The sequence below is a fragment of the Echinops telfairi genome, unplaced genomic scaffold (genome assembly GCF_000313985.2).
Source record: "Echinops telfairi isolate 266 unplaced genomic scaffold, ASM31398v2 ScPeMD7_655;HRSCAF=1070, whole genome shotgun sequence".
Taxonomy (NCBI): Eukaryota; Metazoa; Chordata; class Mammalia; order Afrosoricida; family Tenrecidae; genus Echinops; species Echinops telfairi.
Window position 1 is genome coordinate 34,424,034 of NW_022104553.1, and position 26,358 is coordinate 34,450,391.

Here is a 26,358-nt window from a genome sequence, read left to right on the forward strand (position 1 = left end):
TTGACCTTTGCTTAATAAGTTTTCTGATATTATAATAATCCTCTTTGACTTACCCTTTTATTTACCCATTTAAGACCATTTGGGTTTCCATTTTTTGGTGATTATAATTAACAGTACAAACAATCATGCAATCATGAAAACTTTTGTGTGAACCTAAGTTTTCATTTCTCTAGAATAAAGATCCGTAAGTGATACTGCTGGGTTATATGGTAAATGTGTTTAATTTTTTCAGAAACGAACAAATTGTTTTCCAGAGAGGCTGTAACATTTTACATTCGCATTAACAATATACGTGAGTCCAGTCTTTCTACACCCTTGTTATCACTTGGTAGTATATACCTAAGGCTTTGAAAAGCCCTGGATTATTAACTAATGAATATCTCAAATGGGTAAACATCTCAGATGAATGGAGACCAGAGTTGAGGTGTGTGGCTTTTGCTATTACATATTTCTTATGAAGCAAGAGTGCATGACAAGCCTGGATTTATTGTTTGCTCAGAAATTAAATGGTGATTCAAGAATTATCTAGCTAAGGGTGCTAAAGCAAAGTGCGGTGAAGAAAGCATATGGTGCCTGGCTATCAATGGGAATAATGTCTGGAGTCTTAAAAGGCTTGTATTCAAACAAGCAACCATCTAAGTAAGGAGTCAACTAAGTCCACGTGGAAGAAGCACACCAGCTTGTGTGATCCCAAGATGACAATTGCAAAATTTAAATATGGTGAGAAAAGCATCAGAGAAAAAATTATGAACACCCAATTTGTGGAGGGCTAAGGGGGACAGTGGGAACCCAAAACCCACCTGCAGAGTATCTAGTCAGACTGAGCCACTGGCAGATGCTCTAGCTGACAATCTTAAACAGCCTTACTATCAGGCAGAGACCATTGTAATCTTGATTCTGCTGGATTGAACTTGATACTTGTCCAGTTGACCACCCTAAAGACATGACCTGAATCTGTTCTGGGTACAAGTTTCCATGACAGAAATTTATTCCCTGGCTTTTTGAATGTTGTTGAGGATCTTTTCCTTCATATACATTATTTGTATTTTACCACAGTAGCATGATTTTGTTATTGCTTTTTGTTAAGTCTCCCAGCTGCGAAGCACAGGAGGAGTGGATGCATGATACTAACTGATACAAGGGTACATAAGGAAAACAGGGGTGGGGAGGTGGGTGTTAGGGAGGGAAAGGGGATTTCAGGAGTAAATAACGAAGGTGGGAGGTGGGGTGGGAGCACTAAAATGGATTCTGATTGCAGAACTCATTTTAAAGGCAATTTAACCATGGGGAGGGGTGGTGGTGAAATCCTCTAAAATTGATGTGGTGATGATAGTACAATTCTCCTTGATATGATTGACCAATTGAACTATTTAATAGTATGATATATAAATTATGTGCCAATAAAACTGCTGGAAAAATTATCTAGCAAGAAAACTTCATGTTTGAGATGCACTGTATACAATCTGTTATTAGGGTAGCAGGGGGTAGGAGGGGCTTCTAACATTTCATGGGAAAGTTCTATTCTTTTCATTCCTTTTTCCCATTAACTTTTTAAAGCCTCTTCATACACAAGTTATAAAAAACCATGGTGTTTTTTTTTTTCGTTTTTTTTTTAACATTTTATTAGGGGCTCATACAACTAAAAAAACCATGTTTTGTAGGAGCTTATAGTTTTTAAAAATTGAATTGGAAAAACTCTTAAAATATCTTTGTGATGCTTCATAATCTGCCTCTGAATCCTGAGGCAGTAGTATACACAAGGTGCTGTTTGAACCTTGCACTGAAAGTCATTCACATATGGCTGGCAGTTGATAATGCCTGATGACTGGGATCTCAAGTGAGGGTACAAACCAGGTGCCTACAGTGGATTCTTCTTGTATCACAGTCTCAGTATGATTGGTCTTTTCATGGCAGCTGGCTTCCCACAGAGTCAGAGTCCCAAGTCTCATCTGTTCCCTTTTTAGTCTTCCTTTCTTTGATGCTATATAAAGAGTACACTAGGATGGGTATAGGCTTTTTCATATTCTTATTTTTATATGACATGTAGATCACTGTTAAATGATATCCCCTTTCATTCAAGCCAGGGTTTTTCTCTAACTATATTTCCTGGTGATAAGCAAGGAAGATACTCTGATATTGAACAAGAAAATTATAAAGTAACTCCCTTTTCCTAGATTTATTCTTTAAAAATTTCAGTAAGGCATTACTTGTGACTAAAGTTAAGCCCACATTTATTACGTGTGTGACAGTAAATATAAGGATTGCTCTGTGACTTGAAAAAAAAAAAAGCACCTGTCTCCATGTATTATATCTATAATTTCTGGTTTGAACCACCATTATATTGATGTTTACAGTTGTATTCCATTTACAATGAATTATGCTGTGAAAGCTCTAAGTTGTTTGGCAGTATCTCAAAACTGATTAAACATAGTATGGCCCAGGGCCTAGCAATTCAACTCGGTATATTACACAAAAGTAATTCTTATATATGCATGCCCAAAGCCAAATATGCTCAAAGAAACATTACTTGATATGACTTTAGGCTGTGAACGATGAAAATTTCTATCTAACAACAGAATGGTGACATAACCTTACAATAGAACTCTACACAGAATACACATACAAACATAAGTAAATTTCTGTTACATTCAATAATGATGATTAGAGCATTTATACATGAAAAAGTGCTTAATATTGTTAAATGCCGTTGACTCCATTTTGACTCATACTATTTTATATGAGATGAGGCAACTGCTTACTAGATATCATCTTTATAGAAGCAGATTGGATTTTTCCTGGCAGCTGGATTCCCGCAGAGCCAGATACAAAGAAAGACCTGTCTTTCTCCTACAGCGTGGCTAGATGGTTAGCAGCTGAACATGTAGCCATTATGCAACCAGGGTTCCTTTTATGTATTGTATTTTTAAACATATAGTTTTATAATAAGCAAAAACTAATTTGTCATGTTAGAAGCCACTATCATGGTTAACTGACTAGGTGACAACTAATTTTTACTTCATATTGCAATGAGAAATACAGATCACATCTCCATGGACAACTGCTAGTCGGCCAAATGTTTATTACTCATTCACAATAAGATATATATTAAAATAAGAAATGTAAAATGATTATAGCAGTTTGAGAGAGAGGATGTTTATCAGCTCGAATATTTTAAAATTTGGCTTATTTTTAATGACATTTGTCATTTGTCTAATAAGTATTTTTGGTATTATATAGGCTAGCAAACAGTAGGTAAATATATGGTACAGTACCTTAAACTATGGCATTTAATATACTTCTAGTGTATACAGTTTACTAATATAGGTTTTTACAAAAAAAAGCCATATCACTCAATATATTCCCAGTTTTTCCTTGTGAGTTTTCTCATGGACAATGAGGTTTGACTTACAACTGAAAAATTTTCCACAGTCTTTACATTCGTATGGCTTCTCTCCTGTGTGAGTTTTCTGATGACGGATGAGATTTGACTTCCTACTAAAGGCTTTCCCACACTGAGGACATCCATTGGATTTCTCTCCAGTGTGGATTCGCTGATGAACAGTGAGGATTGCCTTCTGGCGAAAAGACTTTCCACATTCATTACAAACATAGGGTTTTTCTCCTGTATGAATTCTCCGATGGAGAGTGAGGGTTGTCTTCTGGCAGAAGGATTTTCCACACTCAGTACAAATATAAGGTTTTTCTCCCGTGTGAGTTCTCTGATGTACAGTGAGGGTTGTCTTCTGGATGAAAGCCTTCCCACATTCATTACATTGATATGGTTTCTCTCCAGTGTGAGTTCTCTGATGATCAACGAGGTATGACTTCTTTCTAAAGGCACTCCCACATTGAGTACATTCATAGGTTTTCTCCCCTGTATGTGTTTTGTGATGTCTGGTGAGTGTTGCCTTCTGGCGGAATGACTTCCCACAATCAATGCAAATATAGGGTTTCCCCTCTATATGTGTTTTCTCATGAAGTGAGAGTGCTGTCTTCTGACGGAAGGCCTTTCCACATTGACTACAAACATAAGGTTTCTCACCTGTGTGAATTCTCTGGTGTTCAATGAGGTAAGACTTCCTCCTAAAACCATTCCCACAGTGAGGACATTGAAAGGGTTTCTCCTCTGTTTGAGATCTCTCATGCATTATAAAAACAGATTTCCTATATAAGTATTTTCCATATTTGCTGTAAGAACAGGGCTTCTTTTCCATAAGAGTTTGTGGATGGACAACAGTATTTGACTTTTGGATGAAGGCTATTCCGTCTTTATCATATTCGAATGGTCTTTCACCTCTGTGAACTCTGGTATGAGTAAATAACATTTCTTCCATAAGAAAGGATTCTTCATATTCATTATGTTCAAATAGTTTCTCTGGAATGTAGCCTTTCTGATACTGAATAAGTTCTTGTTTACAAATGAGACTTTTCTCTGTTTGCTTATAGAGATTCACCATAGGATGAATTTTGTCATGCTTAGTACTGAGGAGTGATTTCTCCCATCCTTTACTCTCACCAAACTTCTCTTTTATAGGATTTATATTCCTAATGGCTAATTCTGAAATATTTTTCAAAACTTTCCCATTCATTTTATATTTACATAGTGTTTTTGAAATTTGGTTCTTGCCTGGAGTAAATGTTTTCCCATAAATAATGCTTCTTTCCTTAATTAAGTTTTTGTGGTTAATGAATATACCCAATCTGGAATCCTTGTCTTGGTATTCTTTGAACTTCACTATACCTTCTCCAGCTTTCCCATCTTCTCCTAGAAAAGAATATAGTTAAGAACACTGTGAACTTTCATATATCTGTTGTATACTAGATTTAGATACAAACAACCAATTTGGAATTATATAACACCTGTGTCTAGGTATTACTGTGTACAAAAAGACCAAAAGGAGCCATCTCTTGGTAGAAGGAAAAACAAAAAACCATTAACACAGGCCTTGTTTCACTGTTAAACAAAGGGAAATTGGCATATGCAAAAACAAACAAACAAAAACCTGTTTTTGATATATTACAAGTATAATTTATATTAAGAATGGAGAGTAAACACAAAAATAAGTGAGCATAAAACCAACAATGATAAAAACAGAATTGTTTCTAAGATGGGAAGATTCGTATAGCAATAAACAGTAAGCAATATGATAAAATTTTTCAAGTGCAATGACCACCTATACATTTGTGTTAGACAGGGTTCTCTAGAGAGATAAAACCAAATTGCTGATAATTTAATATATTTATTTATAAAGATAATTAGATATATAACAAGGAATGAACTGTTAAATCATATACAGTTAAATATATAATACAAGAAAGAAACAGTTAAATTATAAAGCACTACAGAGGCTCAATTCAGCTCACTGCCGTGAGAGAAATGTAAGAGACTAGCAGTCCTTCCAGTCCCAACTGCTGCCAGATCTTCCTCTATTTATAGAGAGAGCTAGGCTATGTCAGCACAGCAGCCAATCACAAGGCAGGTCACCAACTGCCAGCCAGGTCACCAACTGCCAGTCCCCAGCTCCAGCGATGTCTTAAAGGGACCTCAACTTACAGTGACACAGTCCACAGGCTAGGCGTCCCACAGGTAGTGTAGCCTTTAAATTGAGGCACAGGACAAGCAAGGCAGCCACACACTGGTCCGATGATCAAAGAGCGAGAGACAAGAAAGGCGAGACTCACCAAGGCATTTATCTCTCTGCCCTTCAGTTAATCCCACTTGTGTTTATCGGCCAGGCTGGCACAATAAACTATCTCAACATTTATCTCTTAATTCTTAAATATCTCATTAAGATGCTTCCACTAGTTTCTTTCTCATTTCTATTCAGCCAATCCATGGCAAATAAATTTTCTCAGCAGCTTGTTTGCTTGTTTCCTAGTACTTAGGGAAACACAACAACAACAAAAAATAGGTCTTAAGTCTCCATAAAGCTATGGTTTATTTTCTCTTGAGGAGGAAAAATTAGGGAAACATTTTCCCATTAGGAATATAAAGTAAACCAGAGGGCAAGCATCCTTGCAACACAAGCAGTAATTGTAGATCCTGATTGTTGCGACCACCAATTAGAGTAGGTTGCCTTCCTGAGAACTTCAAACACCTTCAGGAACATACTACAACACAAATTTTACAAAAGCATCCATCTATTTTTTTCTTCTGTTCAATGTCTTAATTTGTCTGAAATTGGAATATAATTATGGACTGGATCAATCATTCCAGTAAAACTTCCAACAACCTGCTATTTTTACATAAATACTGTATGTAAAATGTTAAATTTTTATAATACTGATTTGCAAATTAAAACTTATGCTCTTAGAAGTATTTTAGGGAATCCTGGCAGTGTAGTGGTTACACATTGGGCTACAAGGTTAGTAGTTTGAAAACACCAGCTACTCCCAAGAAGAAAGACAAGGCTTTCTACTCTCATAAAGAATTACAGTCTCAGGAACTCCCAGGGGCAATTCTGTCCTGTCCAATAGGTTGCTATGAGTTGGAATTGACTCAACGATAGTGAATTGATATCCTTTGAATTCTTCTGTATATATATTAATGCATTGTTATTCCAGGTGAAGAGATGTAAATGCCGCAGTAAATGATGTCTGAATGGATAAGATGTCTTCCCTGAATGTTATCACAGACAATCAATGAGGTAACTCTTGAATATTTAGTCTCTGTAACAAATTAGATGGGGAAGGTAAAAGGAGGGCTTCAAACTGGTTCAGTTATAGCTAATGAAGCAATTTAAACATTTTTAGTGAGTGGAGTAATAACCAGAACAGAAAAAATTACAAGGTGAGGTCTTGGATTAGGTGACTTGGAGGATTCTGATGCTGGCGAGTAGATTGTTGCCAGGACAGTGGAGAGCAATACACATTCAAAGCAATAAGGTCAGTCGGCAAATTTGAACTTAGTCCTGCCGTTTCCCACTCTACCAGTCAAGAGATTTGGTTGCTATGTATTCATGCACACTGGCCCTGTTTTTAAAGAATTAAATTTTTAGCAGGGCATTGACTTTCAATTTTCCCTATTCTGGTTATTATTCTAGTTCACTTACATTTTACAAATACATTCTAGTTTTACTTCTTTGGCCATGATTGATCCAGGAAGAATGGGTCCAAAGCCTTGGGTAAAGAGAGGACCTTATTTGGGGGGAATTTTCCAGATAGGAAAAGAAGCCTCAGATAAAAACAATGTTTAAATGGGTAGCAAATTGTGAGATTATATCTGAGTTTCTGTTTGTTCATGGTTACAGACAGTAGAATGGGAATGTGTGAGGTGAGGAGGGGGGTGTTAAAGGTAAACATGATCCAGTGTAAAGGAACATTTTTATAGAGTAAGTAAAACATGATCTTTTAACTAAAGAATATGTAGTATCTATGACAAACATATAATGTCTGAAATAAGAGAAGAATAAAACCAATTGTATGGTATACTGTAGGAAATGCTAACATATAGAGATTAGCAAATTCTTTGTCACTGAAATACATTTGAAATTACCAGACAGGGTTTTATTCTGTCAGCCCTTGAAACAGAAAAGATTTAAATAGTATTTACTAATAATATATTAGTAAAAAATGAAAGAACTGGGAAAATTTATGGCAAATCCAAACAGTAAATACAACATTATACACATGTAATAATATAACTCTTGTTTTGGAATATGTCAGTGGCAATGAGATTATTTAAGTATCAGAAGATGATGATATTGCAATAAAAAGGTTAAAATTGAAATAACAACTAGTACTTCTGACATTATTGCTAGCCAAAAGGGTGAGATGGTTTACTGATGTTTTTCTCTAGGTATATTAAAATAAATCACTAGGGTGCAAAAATAAGCTAAAAATATCCATCTGAAAGTTACATAAACAAATCATAACTGGAAAATGGCTTAATGTACCTAGGCTTGTAAGGTTTTTATAAAGAACGGAAGAACGTTCCTTTAAGGACACAACAGAAAGGCACCAAGGAGAATCTAATGAAACAAAATTCATTTCTTCAACCAATATTCATTTCTTGACCAAGAGAAAGTAGTGGGGAAAAGCACTCAGAAAAAACGAATGAGAATGAGTGTCCCTGTGCAAGTCATGGTTTGTCAGTACCAACAGCGATGTCTGGGGGTACCTAACAACACAGCATGCTATGAAGCACAAGCTTGCTGGAAAGAAATGAGGATTCTAAAATGATCATTTTGGCCTAAGGCATATGGATTTTAAAATCTGACTACAGGTCGTGTGGTACAAATGAGATATGAAACTGAATATAGAAAACAAATAAAAGGAATAGAAGGAAAGACTCTTTCTGAAAACTAAGAGGAAAATATAAACAGGATGAGATTTTCCTTTTTATTCTTGAAATATAGCTTAAAATTCCTAAATACAGAAATTTAAGACAGGGAACTGAAATGGTGAAAGAAAGCTCTAAACAGACACAGTCTATCACTATTATAAGTGAAAACAATAAGACACTTTGATCTTTTCTTTCTGTCCTTTTTGATGACCTTTTTCTTTCTTCCTGAATGATGTTCTTCATGAATGATGCTCTTCATGAATGATGTTCTTCCTGAATGATGTTCTTCATGAATGATGCTCTTCAAGAATGATGCTCTTCATGAATGATGTTCTTCATGAATGATGTTCTTCCTGTCTTCCCACAGCTCCTCGGGACATCAAATCTATTCTTGATATTCTGGAAATTCAGGTGGGATAGACTCAAGGTTGTATATTAGCTCTTGTGGATTTGTTTTCATTTTCCTCAGCTTTATCCTGAACTTACATATGAGCAGTTGATGGTCTGCTCCACAGTCAGACCCTGCTCTAGTTTTAGCTGCTGCATTTCGTCTCACAGATTTAGTCCATTTGGTTTCAGAGGATTCTATCTGGAGAAGGACTGGGTAGAACAGCTTTTGATGTTGTTGAAAAAATATATTTGCTATGAACAAGTCGTGGGTTTCGCAAAATTCTATCATGTGATCTCTAGCTTCATTTCTATCACTAAGATCACATTTCCAAGTACTGCTCCTTCTTCTGTTTCCAACTTTTGCTTTAATTATCCAGTTAATTACCAATTAATTGCAAATAATTATCAATGCATGTTGATTGCATGTTTGACCAATTTGTGACTGATGTTGGTAGAATTCTTCAATTTCGTCAACCTTAACTTTTGTGGTTTGTGCACATATTTGAATAATAGTTGTATTAACTGAATTTCCTTGAAGGCAGATAGAAATAATCCTATCACAAACATCCATTTGGCAATGAATGCCATGCCATCCCTCTTGATTGTATTAATCCCTGCATAGTGTATCATAGGATTTTCTATCTCAAAATGGCCAATACCAGTCCATTTCATTTCACTATTGCCTAAGATAGCAATCTTTAGGCACTTAGTTTCATTTTTTGACCAGTCCCAATTTTCCTAGGTTCCTATTTCCACACATTCTACATTCCAATCATTATCAGATTTTTGCAACTATTTTTCCTTACCGTGAGTCATGTACTATCAGCAGAGTAAGATGCCGACGACTCTAAGATGCCGACGACTCTAGTCCCACAGGCTTTACCCTACTCATGTCACTATGACTGACTGTACTCCAAGAAATCATCTCCTCCTCAGTCACATTTCAAGTACCCTTGGATCTGAAAGGCCCATCTTCGGGCACAATCTCTGACAACGTTCTGCTTCCAATCATTAGGCCTTCGATATCTGACAATGTTTCCAACTCTGCACAGTTTTCAGTGGCTCTTTCCTCTGAAGTGGGGAGCCCGAGTCCTTCTTTGCTGTCTGTTCTTAGTCTGGAAACTCTACTCAAACCTGTTCACTTTGGGGGACCCTACTGGCTGTTTAAATCCCAGCGACGCAGCTTCCAGCACTAGAACAACACACCAGCCATCACGGTATAACACACTGACAAACAAGAGGTGGACTTGGGACTGGGTATCTAGTTAATCATGGAAATGAGGTACATGGTACCCCTGTGGAGATAGTACCATGCAAATAAGGCATACAGAACCCTGATTTTGCCACTGCACCAATCTTAAAATGAGCCATCTGGGAGGTGAAGAGGGGATTTCACTCCCATCAACAAACAGCCAGAAGAGAAGCATGTCCTTTGGACCTGAGTTGATGTGCTAAATCTCTGTGACTCAAGAAAGAGCTGTGATGCTAAAGATGGCAAGAGGAAACAGCAAAGAGGTGGTTGCAGCAGAAGCAACAGAATCTAGACCAGCACAAGAAAGAGGAGTGGGCTCCGCAGCCCATGAAGCAAGAACGCTAAGTGCCTTCAGGGAACAGGCTTGCTGGGGGAATGGGGTGCCTCTAGTATTGTTAGGTGTCTTCAAGTTGGCTCCAACTCAGCAACTGCACGTATAACCGAACAAAACACTGCCTGACCTTGTGCCACGCTCACAATTACAGTATTGTTATGGCTGAGTCCATTGCTGCAGCCACTGAGTCGATTCATCTCACTGAGGATCTTCCTCTAAGTAGGCACTTCCAGTAGAGGTAAAAGAGCCTTGTAACAAATTCCCAAGTACGATGAGGGTCAGGAAGCTGGGCTTGGGTATGCCAGTGGGCATAGCTGAAAAGAAGCCATCTTGATCAAAAAGCTGATCATTCCTGAACCTGAATTGCCACCTATTACTTCCCTACTAAACCTGTTAAGTGAGATGGTTCCTCAGTTTGTTTGGCTATCGCAACGATTTATCAAACCCAGCAGAGAAGGAGAGTGCACCACTGGAGGGGCGGTTGGTGTCAGAATTGGTAGAAAACTTGGCAGGTGGAAACATGATTCTGCCTCACTGGAATCAGTTTTTGGCTATTGATTTTGTTGCTTCTTCCCCCTTGTAAAGAAGGTGAGATCCTGCCAGTTTGACATTGAGCAAAATTCTGTCACCTTAGCAAATTTTAAAGAATTGGCACCAATCTTTAATAGTAATCACTATATTTTAAACAACCACACACAGGAAAAAAAGTTTCTCTTTAGTTCTTAATAAACCAGGGGAAAAAAATCACTAATTGTATGAAATCTTCCACCTTCAGTACACATTTTTAAATATTCTGTGTGCATTAAAAAGTTCACATAATTGGGTCTCTACTCGAGTACTCCCTCAACACAAGAGCACTTTGTTCTAATAACCCGACATTCTGTGATGCTCAGCTTCCCCACACGATCATTGAAGACAAATGGGTGCATAAGCAAATGTGATGAAGAAAGCTGATGGTGCCCGGCTATCAAAAGATATAGCATCTGGGGTCTTAAAGGCTTGAAGATAAACAAGTGGCCATCTAGCTGAGAAGCAACAAAGCCCACATGGAAGAAGCATACCAGCCTGTGTGACCATGAGGCGTCGATGGGATCAGATATCAGGCATCAAAGACCCAGAAAAAAAATCATGTAATTTTGAATGAGGGGGAGTGTGGAGTGGAGACCCAAAACCCATCTGTAGACAATTGGATATCCCCTTACAGAAGGGTCACAAGGAAGAGACGACACAGTCAGGGTGCAGTATAGCACTGATGAAACATACAACTTTCTTCTAGTTCTTTAATGCTTCCCTCCCCCACCCCATTAACATAACCCAAATTTTACCTTACAAATCCAGCCAGACCAGAGCATGTACACTGGTACAGATTAGAGCTGGAAACACAGGGAATCCAGGACAGATAAACCCCTCAGGGCCAATAATGAGAGTAGTGATACCAGGAGGCGAATGGGAAGGGGAGGGGAAGAAAGGGGGAACCGATCACAAGGATCTTTATATAACTCCCTCCCAGGGGTATGGACAACAGAACAGCAGGTACAGGGAAACATCAGGCAGTGTAAGACATAAGACATGGGAAAATTTTTTTTCCTACAAACTATCAAGGGAACATGAAGGAGGTAAGGTGGGGGAGGAGGAAATGAGCTGATACCAAGGGTTCAAGTAGAAATAAAATGTTTTGAAAATGATGATGGCAACATATGTATAAATGTGCTTGACACAATGGATATATGGATTGTGGTAAGAACTGTACGGGGCCCCAATAAAATGATTTTTTTTTAAAGAGCACATAAAGCACTTTTTGATGCATACTATACTGCCATTGAGTTAATTGTGGTTCATTGCAACCCTTTAACAGACTATAGTATAATGTCTTCCAAGAGGAAAAATACTTGTGCAATTACTTGAATTGAGAACTGAATATCAATTTTGTAGAGTAGCATTTTTACTTAACAGTATGGCTGACTGGTTTATTCAGATCTGAGTATGTGGTAGACATTTTCTTGAAAACAAACAGAGGGAGTTGGATGCTTCAAGGAAAATATCTGTCACTACTGGTTGCCAATGATACAATTCAAGCTTTCACATGAAGACTATTATGTTGTGAAGCCTGTATTTGCCACTGTGAGCCTGTCAGGTCCCTAAAACTTAAGTTTCTGATGGGAATAAAGATTCTGTCCGTAGTAACACATATGGGTTGCTTTTTCATTTTTAAGCTACACAGAGAAATGTGTCAACTTATAGATTTATGTAAATCAGTGAATGGATATTTTGGAAAGGACCGATACATGTTACAAAAAGTATGGATTTCTATGTTATAACCAGGTACAAAAGTTAATTGTTATAGTTTCAGATCCTATATTTCAACAAAGTGCTAAAAAATTAACACTTAAGTTGTAGTATCAAAGAATACCCAGTATATCTAAAAATATTATTAAAATACTCACATCTTTTCAAACTACATAGATTGTAAGGATAAACTTTCTTCATATAATTCTATTAAAATGACCTATTACAACAGATTCAAAGCAGTCAGGTGTGAAAATCAGATGTCTTCTTTTAAATTAAAGACTAAATTTTCAATAATGAAAAACAGTGTTCCCCAAAGTGGGCACTACTGCCTTTTGGCGGGTGCTGGAATGATCCAGGAGGCACAGCAAAAAGCAGTTTTTAATTACAAGCGGAGCACTGAGTAATTTTTTTTTCTGGAATGGGGACAGTAGGTCTGGTAAGTTTGGGAACCTATGAAAAATTATGCTACTTTTCTCATTATTATTATTTTTAAAACATTTTATTAGGGGCTCATACAACTGTTATCCCAATCCATACACACATCAATTGTGCAAAGAGCATTTGTACATCATCCTCAAAACATTTTCTCTCCACTTAAACCCCCGACATTAGGTCCTCATTTTTCCCCTCCCTCCCCAGTCCCCACTCCCTCATGAGTCCTTGATAGTTTATAAATTGGTATTTTGTCATATCTTGCCCTGTCCGACGTCTCCCTTCACCCACTTTTCAGTTGTCTGTCCCCCTGGGAGGAGGTCACATATAGTTCCTTGTAATCGGTTCCCTCTTTCCTACCCATTCTCCCTTTACCCTCCCTGTTTCGCCACTCACACCACTGGTCCTGTAGGGCTCATCCGTCCTGGATTCCCTGTATTTTCAGTTCCTATCTGTACCAGTGTACATCCTCTGGTCTAGCCAGACTTGCAAGGTCGGATTCTAGTCATGGTAGTGGGAGCGGGGAGGAAACATTTAGGAATTAGAGGAAAGTTGTATTTCTCATCGTTGTTACATCGCACCCTGACTGGCTCATCTCCTCCCCGAGACCCCTCTGCAAGGGGATCTCCAGTGGCCCACTAATGGGCTTTGGATCTCTACTCTGCACTCCCCCCCCATCATTCACTATGGTAAGATTTTTTTGTTCTGATGATGCCTTACACCTGATCCCTTCGACACCTCGTGGTTGCATAGGCTGGTGTGCTTCTTCCATGTGGGCTTTGTTGCTTCTGAGCTTGATGGCCGCTTGATTACCTTCAAGCCTTTAAGACCCCAGATGCTATATTTTTTGATAGCTGGGCACCATCAGCTTTCTTCGCCACATTTGCTTATGCACCCATTTGTCTTCAGTGATCCGTTCGACACCTCGTGATCACACAGGCTGATAGGTACTTCCATGTGGGCTTTGTTGATTCTGAGCTAGACGGCCGCTTGTTTACCTTCAAGCTTTTAAGACCCCAGATGCTATATCTTTTGATAGCCGGGCACCATCAGCTTTCTTCACCACATTTGCTTATTTGCCTGCTTTGTCTTCAGTGGTTGTGTCGGGAAGGTGAGCATCATAGAATGCCAATTTACTAGAAGAAAGTATTCTTGTGTTGAGGGAGTACTTGATTGGAGGCCCAATGTCCTTCTGCTACCTTAATACTAAACCTATAAATATGTAGGCTCATAGATCTATTTCCCCATCCTCATATAAATATATTTGCATATGTACATGTCTTTATCTAGACCTCTATAAATGCCCTTTGCCTCCCAGCTCTTTCCTCTATTTGGTAAAAATAGTCTTTTAATGTCAATCTTTCATAGATCATTGTTTTAAATTAGTGATATTTTTATAATTTCTATTTAAATTTCTCATAGGTTATGAGAACCTGCACTCACACACATAAAGCTTTTTAAAAATCTTTAATTGCTTTATTTTTTTTAATCACTTTAAAAGCATAAAAAAGTCTCTAGAAAATTTTTAGAATTGCTGGCATCACCAGCCAGCTTAAAGTAATAGCAAAAGAGCAAGTATTAAAACAACCCTCTGTAGATTATAACCTATGACCCAACTGGTAAGAACAAATTATTTGATGATACTAAAGAATGACCAAAAAAGGGCAGAAACTGGAATGGATACAACCTTTGCAACGGAGCTTTGAAATGGGGATTCTTCCTGGTTCAGTTATGGTAAATAACAGTTATAGTTCAGTTATGGTAAAAAAAAAAAAATGAAAACAGACCTGAATTTGTAAAATGTAAGTTAAACTGGAATTTTAACCAGAATAGGAAAAATAACAGGTCAACACCCTGCTAAAAACAATAACCACCTTCTTTGCCAAGCAAGAGATTGACTATTATATAATACGCTTATTGATGCTCTTGATTTCCCAGAGGGAGTTTCTAGATGACAAACAAATAACAATGGTGGCTAATCATGGTAACTTCAAGGCGTGCCCCTTCCCAGGGTCCTGCCTGTAATCCAATCTCAAGATGCTGGAAGGGCCATCACACCTTTTCTAATCTCTTATTTCAGGGCTTTGATCTGCAATTTTCTCCATTCCAGTTACCATTCCACTTGACCCACATTTTAAAAATTGAGGTCTACTTCAATTTTACTTCATCAACCTTGACTGAACCAGTTTGCACCTATTTGAAGCCCACTTTGAAAGACAGAAATCACACCTGATTAGATCCACAAATCCCCAGCGTTTCCTCTGTTTGTCCTCAGTAGTTCATGCAGCACAAAAGGGACAGAATCTCAGGAGAAAGCAGCTGTCCTGTGCAAAGGAATCAGAGGTTGGAGTTCAGGGCTACCAACTGGCTGTAAATTAAGGACAAGACCCTAAAATGGAGGAGTCACAGAAAAGCCCCAGAGTTGGTATAAACTTCCCTCAAATCCTTGGTTAACAGAACTTGTGCAGGAAAGACTATAAGAAGCCTAAAGGAAAATAACACGAGAGCAATAAGCAAAGAATGCTCAACAACTGGAGAAATGGGCAAAGATTTCAGTAACTGCTGTGCTCTAAGAACTTGTTTTTCATTCCAAACTTTTCCAACCCAGAAAAATCTGATTTTAAACACTTTCCTCTTTCCACTGAAGCCATTCTTCAAAGTAAAAGCTCTAATTGAATTCTAGACTTTTCTTAAAGTTATAATAATTTAAAAGTAAGCTATATTGGCACACGAGCTTAAAACATATCAGAGGAAAGTATAGAGCAGAAATGTAAAGGTAAGTAAAAAAATATTGCTACAAAAGAAATCTTTTTTAAACAAAAACCCAAAATGCGAAGTTCCTGTTGTTCGACCACCTCCATGTAGGTCTACACGCTTGTGAGGGTGTTTTGAGCTCTCTACTCTTTTCTCAAAGAATTCTGTGCTTTTCAGCTTACACTACATCAAAAGAGTAGTCTGGGCATCCTCAGAGAACTCAAATCATGTTCCATTTCAATGTTCTCTGAGGTTTAGACAGGCAAGATCAGAGATGTAAGGCCGATAGAATAAGGTTTCTCAATGAAATTCTCATAGGACAACCGCTCGCAAAGAATGAGTAGGTGCGTTGTTGTTATGGGAAAATTCCTCAGCACAACTTTCCTGGCCTTTCCCTCATCAATATAATTTTCAATTTTCTTAAAACTTCTTCCCTGAGGCTCATTTATCCTTCAAGAAAATCTACCAAGATTTCCCCTTTGGGGTCCTAAACACAGTTGCCACACCTCCTCTGTTCTGAATGGAACTCCAACAGATCCCTTTTAAAATCAATGTTTTGATTGGACCTTTCCCTCTGGATTGTATGGGTATACCCAAGGTTTATCCCCAGTTCCAATTCCTTCCTTAATCATCTTCATTATCTTCGATTCTGCTTAAAAGACTGATGGAAAGGTCATCTCTTTGAGCTAGCTGATTTTGTACTTTCACCAGTAATAGGAGAATTAGGGTTATCCTACCTTCTTTCCTACCGTTGATGTTATCAGCATTTTCTTTTTGATCATTCTGGAGACTGTATGGTGCTATATCTTCAGTTGCAAATAAGATTTGTGACCAACGATGCTGAGAATTTTTTCAAGTAATGCTTGCTGGTGTTAAAATGTTTGCTTCAATTTGAAAATACTGAACTTGTAAGATCCCAACGTCAATAGCTATCACATTAATGGCAATCTATAGTCTTCTTCCATATAGACTTCAGTCACAATTCTGATTCATTGAGCCTGATGGTTGTCCTTCTCTTGCTTCATCTTCTGGTCTTCCGAAATCTTCTCAAAATGCAGCATTCCTGTAAACTTGCTGCAAAGTTTCAATAATTTGAGAAGATGTCTACTTGAGTTTTGTCAAAAACTGACATTAATCCTGACCTTAAAATAGATTTCTATGGGATCAGAACTATTTCTTTGGATAAAGCATTCTAATGAGATTAAGACAAGTGTACTACTGAAAGAACTTTTAGAGTCATGCACTGATCACAGACATGTTAACACATACTTTACTTGGAATAAACTTATGTATACATAAACAGAACCCTAAAAGCAGTACTTTTGACTCACTGTCATAAACTGAAATATACTGAAATAATTTTCAACAAGATCAACAAAAAATTCATTTCAACAAACTATGCTTCAACATATTGATGACTACATGGAAGAAGATAAAACCCTCTCCTCATACACAAAACTTAAAACAAAATGGTTCACAGAACTAATCATAGAAGGAAAAAACAAACAAACATATATATATATAAAATAGAGGGATCTTCAAAACCTAAGAGCAGGCAAATCTTGTTTGAAAGAAAAAATTGTAAATTGGATTTCATCCAAGTTAATAACCTGTGCTCAGCTATTAAAATGAATAGGGAACACAAAGACAAGGGGAAATATTTGAAATGCGTATATTGGGCAAAATTGCTTCTATATGGAATATGTAAAGAATTTCTAACATCCAAGAAAAAATGTACACTGTACAAGCGAAATGGATGAAACTATTTGGATACCTCCAAAGAATAAAAAGCACTTGAAAAAATTCTCAGCATCAATGGTCATAAATCTTAATTGCAACTGAAGATATAGCACCATACAGTCTTCAGAATGATCAAAAAGAAAATGCTGATAACATCAACGGTAGGAAAGAAGGTAGGATAACCATAATTCTCCTATTACTGGTGAAAGTACAAAATAGTATTAATAATTTTCTTTTGTTCTAGTTTATTTTGGTGCTGTCGTTGAGCATATACATGGCAAAACATGCACCAATTGAACAGTCTCCAAATGTACCCTTTAATAATACCGATTGTATAATTTGAGTTACGCAACCATTCTACACTCCTCTCTGTTTCTCCTGCTCCATTAACATAAACTCACTGGTTCCTAATGCTCTTATTGAATTTTTACTTGAATCCCATAGGAGCATAATACTTAAGGCTGACATGGCAGTTTCTAAAAACACCTAAGCATACACCTGCCCTATGAACCAGCGATACCATCAGTAGGTGTTTACTGTGGGGAAATAAAAGTATATGCCCATATAGCAGTCCTGCCTCCTCAGCCCCAAACCTGGAATCAACCCAAATGTCCATCAAGACAAGATATACACACCACTTGTATATTTATACAACAGAATATTATTCAACAAAGTTAACTGTACATAAAAAATATGAATTTCTCAGACACTAACATGAGTTAAAGCAATGTGAAGCCTGAAATAGAGAAAATTAAAATACATTGTTATAAATCACAACTGTGTGCATCCTAGAGTGAGGAACTAACGAAAAGGGCTTGATGAAACTTCACGAGTCATCCTTCATTGGGGTTTATATTTTTTAGGACTCCAAGAACTTTACACTTAAGATCTCTAGGCATTTAAACTATACTCCAACGCATTTAGTGGGGAAGTAACAACAGCCAAGATATCTATAAGTAAAAGACAAACAAGGAGAGAACTTACATATGAATAGCGATACTCAAAACTAAAATTTAGATTTTAGAGGCAGGGAAATCAGCCATAGATAGTCACTTTAAAGCTCTCATGCCCTTTGTTCAACATCTTATGTATAACAAGGTCAAGAATGGGAATTCCAGAGCACAAATGTACTTGTGCAGAAGCTACGCATGGAGGAAGTTGTGTGAACAGGACAAGGGGATATTGTGTTGTTTACAATTAGGATGTGCACCAGGGTTCTATCCTTTCACGATACTCCTTCCATCTATATGCTGAGCAAATAATACAAGAAGCAGGATAATATGAAGAAAAATGTTGTATCGGGATTGAGGGCTCATAACAACCTGAAAGATGCAGATGACACAATCTCACTAGCTGAAAGCAAAGAGAACTTGAACAAGTTGATGAAGATCAAGGACTACAGCCTTCAGTATGGATTACACCTCGATTTAAAGAAGACAAAAATCCTGATCACTTGAGGAGCATCATGATCAACAGAAAAGATTCACGTTGACAAGGACTTGATTTTACTTGGATCCATAATTCACACTTACGAGAGCAGCAGTCAAGAACGCAAATGACACATTGCACTGGGCCAACGTGTTTCACAAAACTTATTTAAAGGGTTAAAGAACAGAGATGTCACTTTGAGTACTAAGTTGAACTTAACCAAGTCACAGTATTTTCAATCACTTCACCTGCATGCAAAAACAGGACGATGAATAGAGAAGGCTGAAGAAACACTGACTACTTTGAACTACGGTGTTGGCAAAGAGCAGTAAATATAGTAGGTTTTCCAAAAGCACTAACAAGATGTTCCTTAGAAGCAAGGATGGCAAGACTCTGCCTCATGTATTTCGGACAAGTTATTAGGAGAGACCATTTCTTGGAGAAGACCACCATGCTTGGTAAAGAAGCAGGTTAATGAAAAAGAGGAAGACTGTCAACTAAATCAGCACACTGGCTGCAACAATGGGTTCAAACAGGAAATCTGTGAGGATGGCAAAGCACCAGGCAGTGTTTCATTCTGTGTACTGAGGGTCACTGAGTCAGAACCTAAGACCTGTCTTCAACAAAGGGTTTTAATAACAAAGTGAAGAGATTGGGAGCTACATATAAAGGCTTAATATCCAAAATATATAAAGACCTCTAACAAACGAACAACAGAAAGATAACCCAATCAAAATTGAGCAAAGGACTTGAATAGATATTTCACTAAAGAAGATACAGAAACGCTAACAACACTCAGTATCATTAGCCATTCGGGAGACGTAAGGCAAAACTACAATGAGATATTACTTCTTTTAGGATTATTAAGATTTTAAAAAGTAAAAAACGTTTCCTAAAAACACTTTGAAATGTCAGATTGAGATTTAATGTCGAATGGATTCCATCTAGTCAGACTCACCTAGGTAGATGCAACTTGGATAATCTCTTTCTGTGGTCCATAGCTCTTCTCCTTGTTCTAACTTGCGAACCATGTCGGGTTTAGTCATGTGAAACCCTGATAATGAAAAATGAGACTTGGTCTAAGCTGCTTGGGCTTCAGAGCTATTGAAGGAAGAGAAAGATACAACTTCAGGGTGGCAAATGAAGCATACATTTACATCTTAACAAAGTTAATATCTTGCAATAAGCATAATCATATTTTCTGCTAACAAGAAGGATTCACCACCTCCGAGCCCTGAAATTCAAAGTTCCATATGTTTCAAGAATTCTTGAAAGAGAATAATATCAAAACATTCTAATTTTCCTTACCCACAGAAATGAGGTGACAATAGTTTTCCAGCATCACATCCCTGTAGAGGGCCTTCTGAGCAGAGTCCAGTTGCAGCCACTCCTCCTGGGTGAAGTCCACGGTCACATCCTTGAATGACACTGATCCCTGTAAGGAAACACTGAAGTTCATCCTAGCGTGATTGGAACTAGGTGAAAACTAGATACTGGTGACTTAGTTCAGACCATAAAAGGAGCCCGGAGGCACAGTAGTTAAAACTACTTGGCTGTTAACCAAAAGGTCTGTGATTTGAAGCCCTTAGCCAGTCCACAGGGGAAAGATGTAGCAGTCTGCTTCCGTGAAGATGCCCTGGCAACTCTATGGGGCAGTTCTACTCTGTCCAGCTCAACCGTAACATTAAGGTCATGGGTAATTCTGAACATGTTAACTGGTCAAAACTCGGTTTCTTGTTTTATGTGTTATAGAAAAATGACTGAAAATTTATTCTTTTGTTATTATCTCATGCTAAAAATATGAGGGGTGCCCTAAAAACCAGAATTTTTTTCAAAGCTGTGTATTTAATTAAAAAAAATAATTTTATTGGGGGCTTATACATCTCTATCACAATCCATACATTGTGTCAAGCACATTTGTACATTTGTTGCCATCATTTTCAAAACATTTTCTTTCTACTTGAGCCCTTGGTATCAGCTCCTCACTTTTTCTCTCCCTCCTCCACTCTTCCTCCTTTATAAATTATTAATTTTTTTGTTTTTTACAAAATAACCTTATCACCTTCAAAGTACTCTCCTTTACACTTAATACATTTGTCAAATCTGTGATTCCATTCCTGGAAACGTTTTTGAAACTTATCTGTTTAAATGGCTAGCAGCACCTCCCTCATTTTTTTCTTTGCCTCTTCTATGGCATTAAAACGCTGTCCTTTAATGTCCCTCTTCATTCATGGACACAAAAAGAAGTCACATAAAGCAAGGTCAGATGAGTAAAGTGCAAGGGACAAGAGAGGCATGCTGTTTTTTTGCCAAAAACTGGCTCACTGAGATGGCTGCAAGAGCGGGTGCATTGTTGTGGTGGCAGACAGTCACCCATCTGCCACAAATCAGGCCTTTTTTGTCACACAGTTACACTATCTTTTCAGAACCTCTAACTAGAAAGCTTAATTAACAGTCTGACCTGGTGGAACAAACTCCAAACATACTACAGGTTTACATTTTCATCCACTAGGGAAGTTGGTGGATATCCAGAATGAGGTTTGTCATCAATCAACATTTCACTTTTCTGAAATGAGAAAACTACTCATACACTTAAGTTTTTCCCATAGTGCTGTCCTGGTAAGTTGTGTTCAGAGAACATCACAACAGTATTTGAAGCATTTTTCTGTGGGACACAGAAAGATTTCTCCCAAATATATGTTAGACTTAGGACACTGCTTGCAGCTAATGGTAAATGATTGTCAAGTTACCTCCCTCAAGGCAGTCAACTGCCAGACTATTGTCTGATCCCACCACAAGTTGGGCCCACTCCCTGCTGTTAAGGACAATGGGCTACTTCTCCCTAAAGGCTTGTGACTATTAGTCTGGTCCCTGTAGGGTGGGTTTACACCCTACTGATAATGGTTTCTATAGTGAGCCAGAGAACAGGTCAAAACCGGGTCAGTGACATCCAAAGTTAGGCTGCCATCCTGAATCTAGGATCCACCCATCTTGTCACATGTGTACCCCCATCACCTCCCCTTCCTATTATGTGGATACCCCTAGATCACACCCCTCCCATTGCTGTATTACCTGTAGCACAACCCTTTTCTGTGGCGTATGTATTCACCTGTAATTAGGGGGCTTGCACGTCCCCAGAGAATATAAAAGCCTTGGTTAGCAATAAATCTCTCTTCATATGGACCAAGTGAGGCTGAGGTGAGCATGCTGCCATAAAATATGTCTGACTCCATTATTTCAATCTCTCTTCTCTCTCTCATGCTATGACTTTATATCTTCTCTCTCTCATGCTATGACTTTATAATCTTTACTTATTATCGCTGTACAATTGCCTCTACCGGACCTGTGATGATGTGTTAGGGGCTGGTAACCCTGACATTTTTCCCAAGCAGGAAACAAAATTTCACAGTTGCATGCTGTTCTCTTAAATTGGCCATCACAAAATCGGAAGTTCTATCATACTTTTACGAAAAAGTTCACTGTGACCAGAGAACCTTCCCAGGTGATGCCACTGAGTGCACTAACTTAGAGCAAGTTGCTCAATGTTCACTCACTGGGAAAAATGTGTACTATGAAAGTTCTGCACTGCTCAGCACAATTCCAGGTGGGTTTTTTGGGGGTACCCCGCCTCGTACTCCTTTGGACTTGTGAAGGCTGAAACACCTGGTAAGCAGCAGCAGATGCCTGCTATCTCAAGCTTATGGAATTGGCAGTTGGACTTTGGTTCGGTTGCTTTGAGGGTGCCTATTGAGCAGTGGCTCGGGACTATTATATATCTACTATTTTAATTACCTGCTTGCTTTCTGATATGTATTAATTTGATAGGCATGGTTCTGCCTTTGTGAATGAGTGTTATTGAAAGTTTTGCCCTTCACCAAACCCCATTGTTTGTGTAAATAATGTCACTTAATTTAATCTGTACAAGTCAACAATTCATGGATTGAGAAGCCAGCCTATACTTGTATAATTTCCTGTTCTCAACAGTGCTTTAAACTCTATTATCATTGGCTAAATTAATGCTCTTATCAAGAGTATTATTGCCCCAGAGGATGATTTATAATGTTCACTATCATTAAATGTTATTGATATCTCTAAAGTGAACCAGAGACATATATAAACCATAAATATATGAATGAATTTTGGGCTCCCACTTAATTCTACCTCCAATCTAAGAATAACTGATTCTTATGATATGGTCCAGCCGCATTTCTGGGGGAAGACCGACACCATTGATGAATGACATACCCAATCGACAGATTAGCCTTGGATCCAGCTAGCATGTATACTTGGCGAGGGTTAAAGAGTATCTGGCTCAAGAGAAACTGTGAACAGGAACAGTCTTACCATAAATAAGAGAATCTATAAGAGAATCAAAGTGCAACCTGGGAGACCGCCCTGAGAGTACTGCCTTAAATTTTCCAAATAAGGTTACTTGTTTTCCTCACCCCAGCCAACCTGGACTAAAAACGAGTTTCATGAAAAGAAGTCCAATATCCAGAATAAATAGGGAAGCAAATGTTCGCACACCCTTAACAGGGGGGCAGACGTGGGATGGGGGTGGGGGTGTTGCTGTTTCAGAAAGGAGAAAGGAAACATCTCACCTGAGACATGGCTTTGAGTTTTGAAAGAGATGATGTTCTCTTTTGAGCTCTGGGAAGAGTCCTGGAAAGGCAGAGATGGAGGATGTAAGGAATCGTACTTGGGGTGAATATCTCCCAGAATAACTCGGGCAAATTTGCATTAATTTTCGCCACTTAGGCAAGGTGTACTCTCTGTATCCCACACATGGACAAACTCTTCTCCTTCCCCAAAGTCAGAAACCCATCTTCGGAATGGATTCTGGGTAACCTGTTGTAACCTGGAGATAGGGGACATTGCATTTTGCCCTTGTAGCTCAACCTTCCAACTCCTATACAGCACAGGTTTGTTACATCTTCAAATCATTTTTCAAACACTTTTTACCAATTCACAGTTAGATGTGAATACCCGGACTCCCAACATTCTGAGGAATTTAGTTGACAATAATTTCTAATCTCAAAAAAAAAAAAATAAAATAAAATAACTTCTAATCTCTGCTTATGGTCTGTATTATAAACCTGATTTATATTTCTTATGATGAATGAAAATAATGTTCTAAGGAATTTAAAGGAATTTGTTTCCTTATAGAATGCCTATTTTTCTAGTGAGTTTAAAATTACAAATAAGAAAATTTAAATGTAAAGTTCAGTTTGCAAATAAGAAAAAATGTTTTCTTAGTTTCTCATATGAAAAAAGTATTTTGCCTTTTGAACATTTTCTCTCCTATATGTTTGATGTTTAATCACATTTGTACAATCCCAATTTCTTCAATGGATATGAAATGCCATCTTTATCATACTACATTCCATTATATATTGGAACTATGTGGATTATTTCTCTAGTTCATTTCCTCTGACTTCCTTTTATCATATTACTTAATAAGCACAGTTAAAATTAGAAAATTAGCTATTATTTATCATTACTTTATCAATAGTTAATATAAGCATAAGATACTTAACAATATTTTTAGTAGTACAGGTAGCAGAAATAGGAAAGAAACTGACCAAGTATTCTACCCTTTCCATTTTGCATGTAACAATCTAGACAGAGAAGATCTTTTGATAAATGAAGTCTTGAGTTTTGAGTCCATAGGACAGAGTAGAACTGCTTGGTAGGATTTCTGAGACATTAAATCTTTACAGGATCAGCCAGCCTCCTCTTTCTCCAATGAAGTGGCTGAAGGGTATGAACCACAAACCTTTCAGTTACAGCCGAATGCTGATGCACTGTATCCCCGGGGCCTCTTTAACTTCCACAGTAAATATTTTAACAAGCAAAATAGCTACCTCAATTTCTAAAAGGTGGCTGGCCTGGTGATTCTACACGTTCCAAGTACTTTGTTATTAGTTGATTCTGCTGGAAGAAGCTGGTTATGGAGTTCAGCCAGGAGTGTTGAAAGCAGTAGTTATGGGTAAAATCTGTCTTGCTCTTTTCCTTCATGCTAGCTGGAATTGACTCTGTGACAATAGCTTTGGTTTGGTTACTACACTCATGGAGGGTTATTTCTTTCAGCACGTATGGTGTTTACTTCCTATGGTGTACCCAACCATCTGGAACCTAGGAAAATCTTACCTTTCTTTCCAATACTTAGATTTCTATATTTGCGAAATTGCTACTGAGTCATACCTCTGGGGGTCAACTTAACAGCCAATACTCGGCTAATTAAATCTCACATATCTAGTTGGGCAGGATCATACCAAAAGTTTCTCAGTCGTTCATCCATCCAGTGGGTCAACATGGTCACAAAGCTATCATATGTAACCGTAGGTTTACTGACACCTCTACCGTTCCATTCACTCAAACATACCTCACAAAATCACAATACCACAGTCCCACAAGCCACTCACACACTAAGACAGCACATTACACAAGTGCATGGAAAGTCACAAGATCACTTCACAAGTCACTCAGGGGTGTCCCCAAAGTCTCAAACACTACTCACATCTAATCTAAACGCAGATACACGCGCAAGAAAACCCACAAAGCAGTAAGATTGTGCCCATTTTCACAAACAGTTGGCCACAAGAAGACATAAAGAACCAGCAGGCATCCAAACCAAATCGGACAGACACACACCGTTAAACACACAGACACACACACTCGCACGTGCGCGCCGCCTGACACACCGCCTGTGGTGTATGCGCCAGATAACTTGCCCCTCGTGTACACAGAGCTCAGTCCCCGTGCTCCCTCCGAGTCGCGCCACGCCCCCTTGTGTACCACGCCCACCCGCGCCACGCCCACGGACCACACCCGAAGTCCGGGTTCGCACGGGTCTGGGTGCTCGAACCCCGCGGCGCCAGCTCCCGTTCTAACAGCCACCGGGCACGGCCTGGGCTCTCGGCGTCCTCGGAGGCCGCCTCGCGCGGCTCTCGCTGCCCCGGCCGGCCCTCTGGGGCCTGCGCTCCCGTCCCCTCCGCGGCCTTCTCTCTCAGGGCCCCGCGAGCACCGGCCTCCCCCAGCCGAGGCCAGGGCCTGCGCCTGCGCACTCGCGCGCGCGGCCCCGGGCGAAGCGGCGCGGCCCCGGCTTCCGGTGCGCTTGCGCGGGTCCGCGCCGGGCTTTTCCGGCCGTGGTCCTGTTTCTCGCCGTTCCCGACGGCGAGCACCCGCTAACCTGGTGGACGTTGGTTGTGGAGATAGGCGTGGTGAGTTCAGGTGACTCGGTCGGGTGCCTTGGAGCGTCTGGGGGGCGTGTCCGCCGGAGCATCTCCGATCCAGCTTGTGAATGGGACTTCTCGCCGGGCCGCGGTCGGCGGAGGCTTGAGGTTTATCACCCTGCGACTGTAACGGAGCGTTCTTGTGACCAAATGTGACTGAGGGCTGTCCCCGCCCCAACACACACACACACACACACACACACACACACACACACACACA

At 38.9% G+C, this 26,358-nt stretch overlaps 1 protein-coding gene across 6 annotated transcripts in view; it reads right to left on the reverse strand.

The window, feature by feature from the left end:
* Positions 1 to 26,206, reverse strand: part of LOC123522002 (zinc finger protein 567) — an 88,842-nt gene extending 62,636 nt beyond the window's left edge. The window contains exons 1-5 of one of the 6 annotated variants that reach the window (XM_045292875.1): positions 25,730 to 25,827; positions 23,505 to 23,565; positions 20,212 to 20,338; positions 19,862 to 19,957; positions 3,370 to 4,765 (exon numbers count right to left, since the gene is read on the reverse strand). In XM_045292875.1, the coding sequence (XP_045148810.1) occupies positions 3,370 to 4,765; positions 19,862 to 19,957; positions 20,212 to 20,338; positions 23,505 to 23,513 (1,628 nt within the window). In that variant the 5' untranslated portion in view covers positions 23,514 to 23,565; positions 25,730 to 25,827. Of the gene's footprint in view, positions 1 to 1,404; positions 4,766 to 19,861; positions 20,005 to 20,211; positions 20,339 to 23,504; positions 23,566 to 24,767; positions 24,881 to 25,729; positions 25,828 to 26,095 lie in introns of those variants that run through there. The other 5 variants (XM_045292872.1, XM_045292871.1, XM_045292870.1 and 2 more) reach the window with 5 other exon arrangements.
* Positions 26,207 to 26,358: the final 152 nt, after the last annotated feature.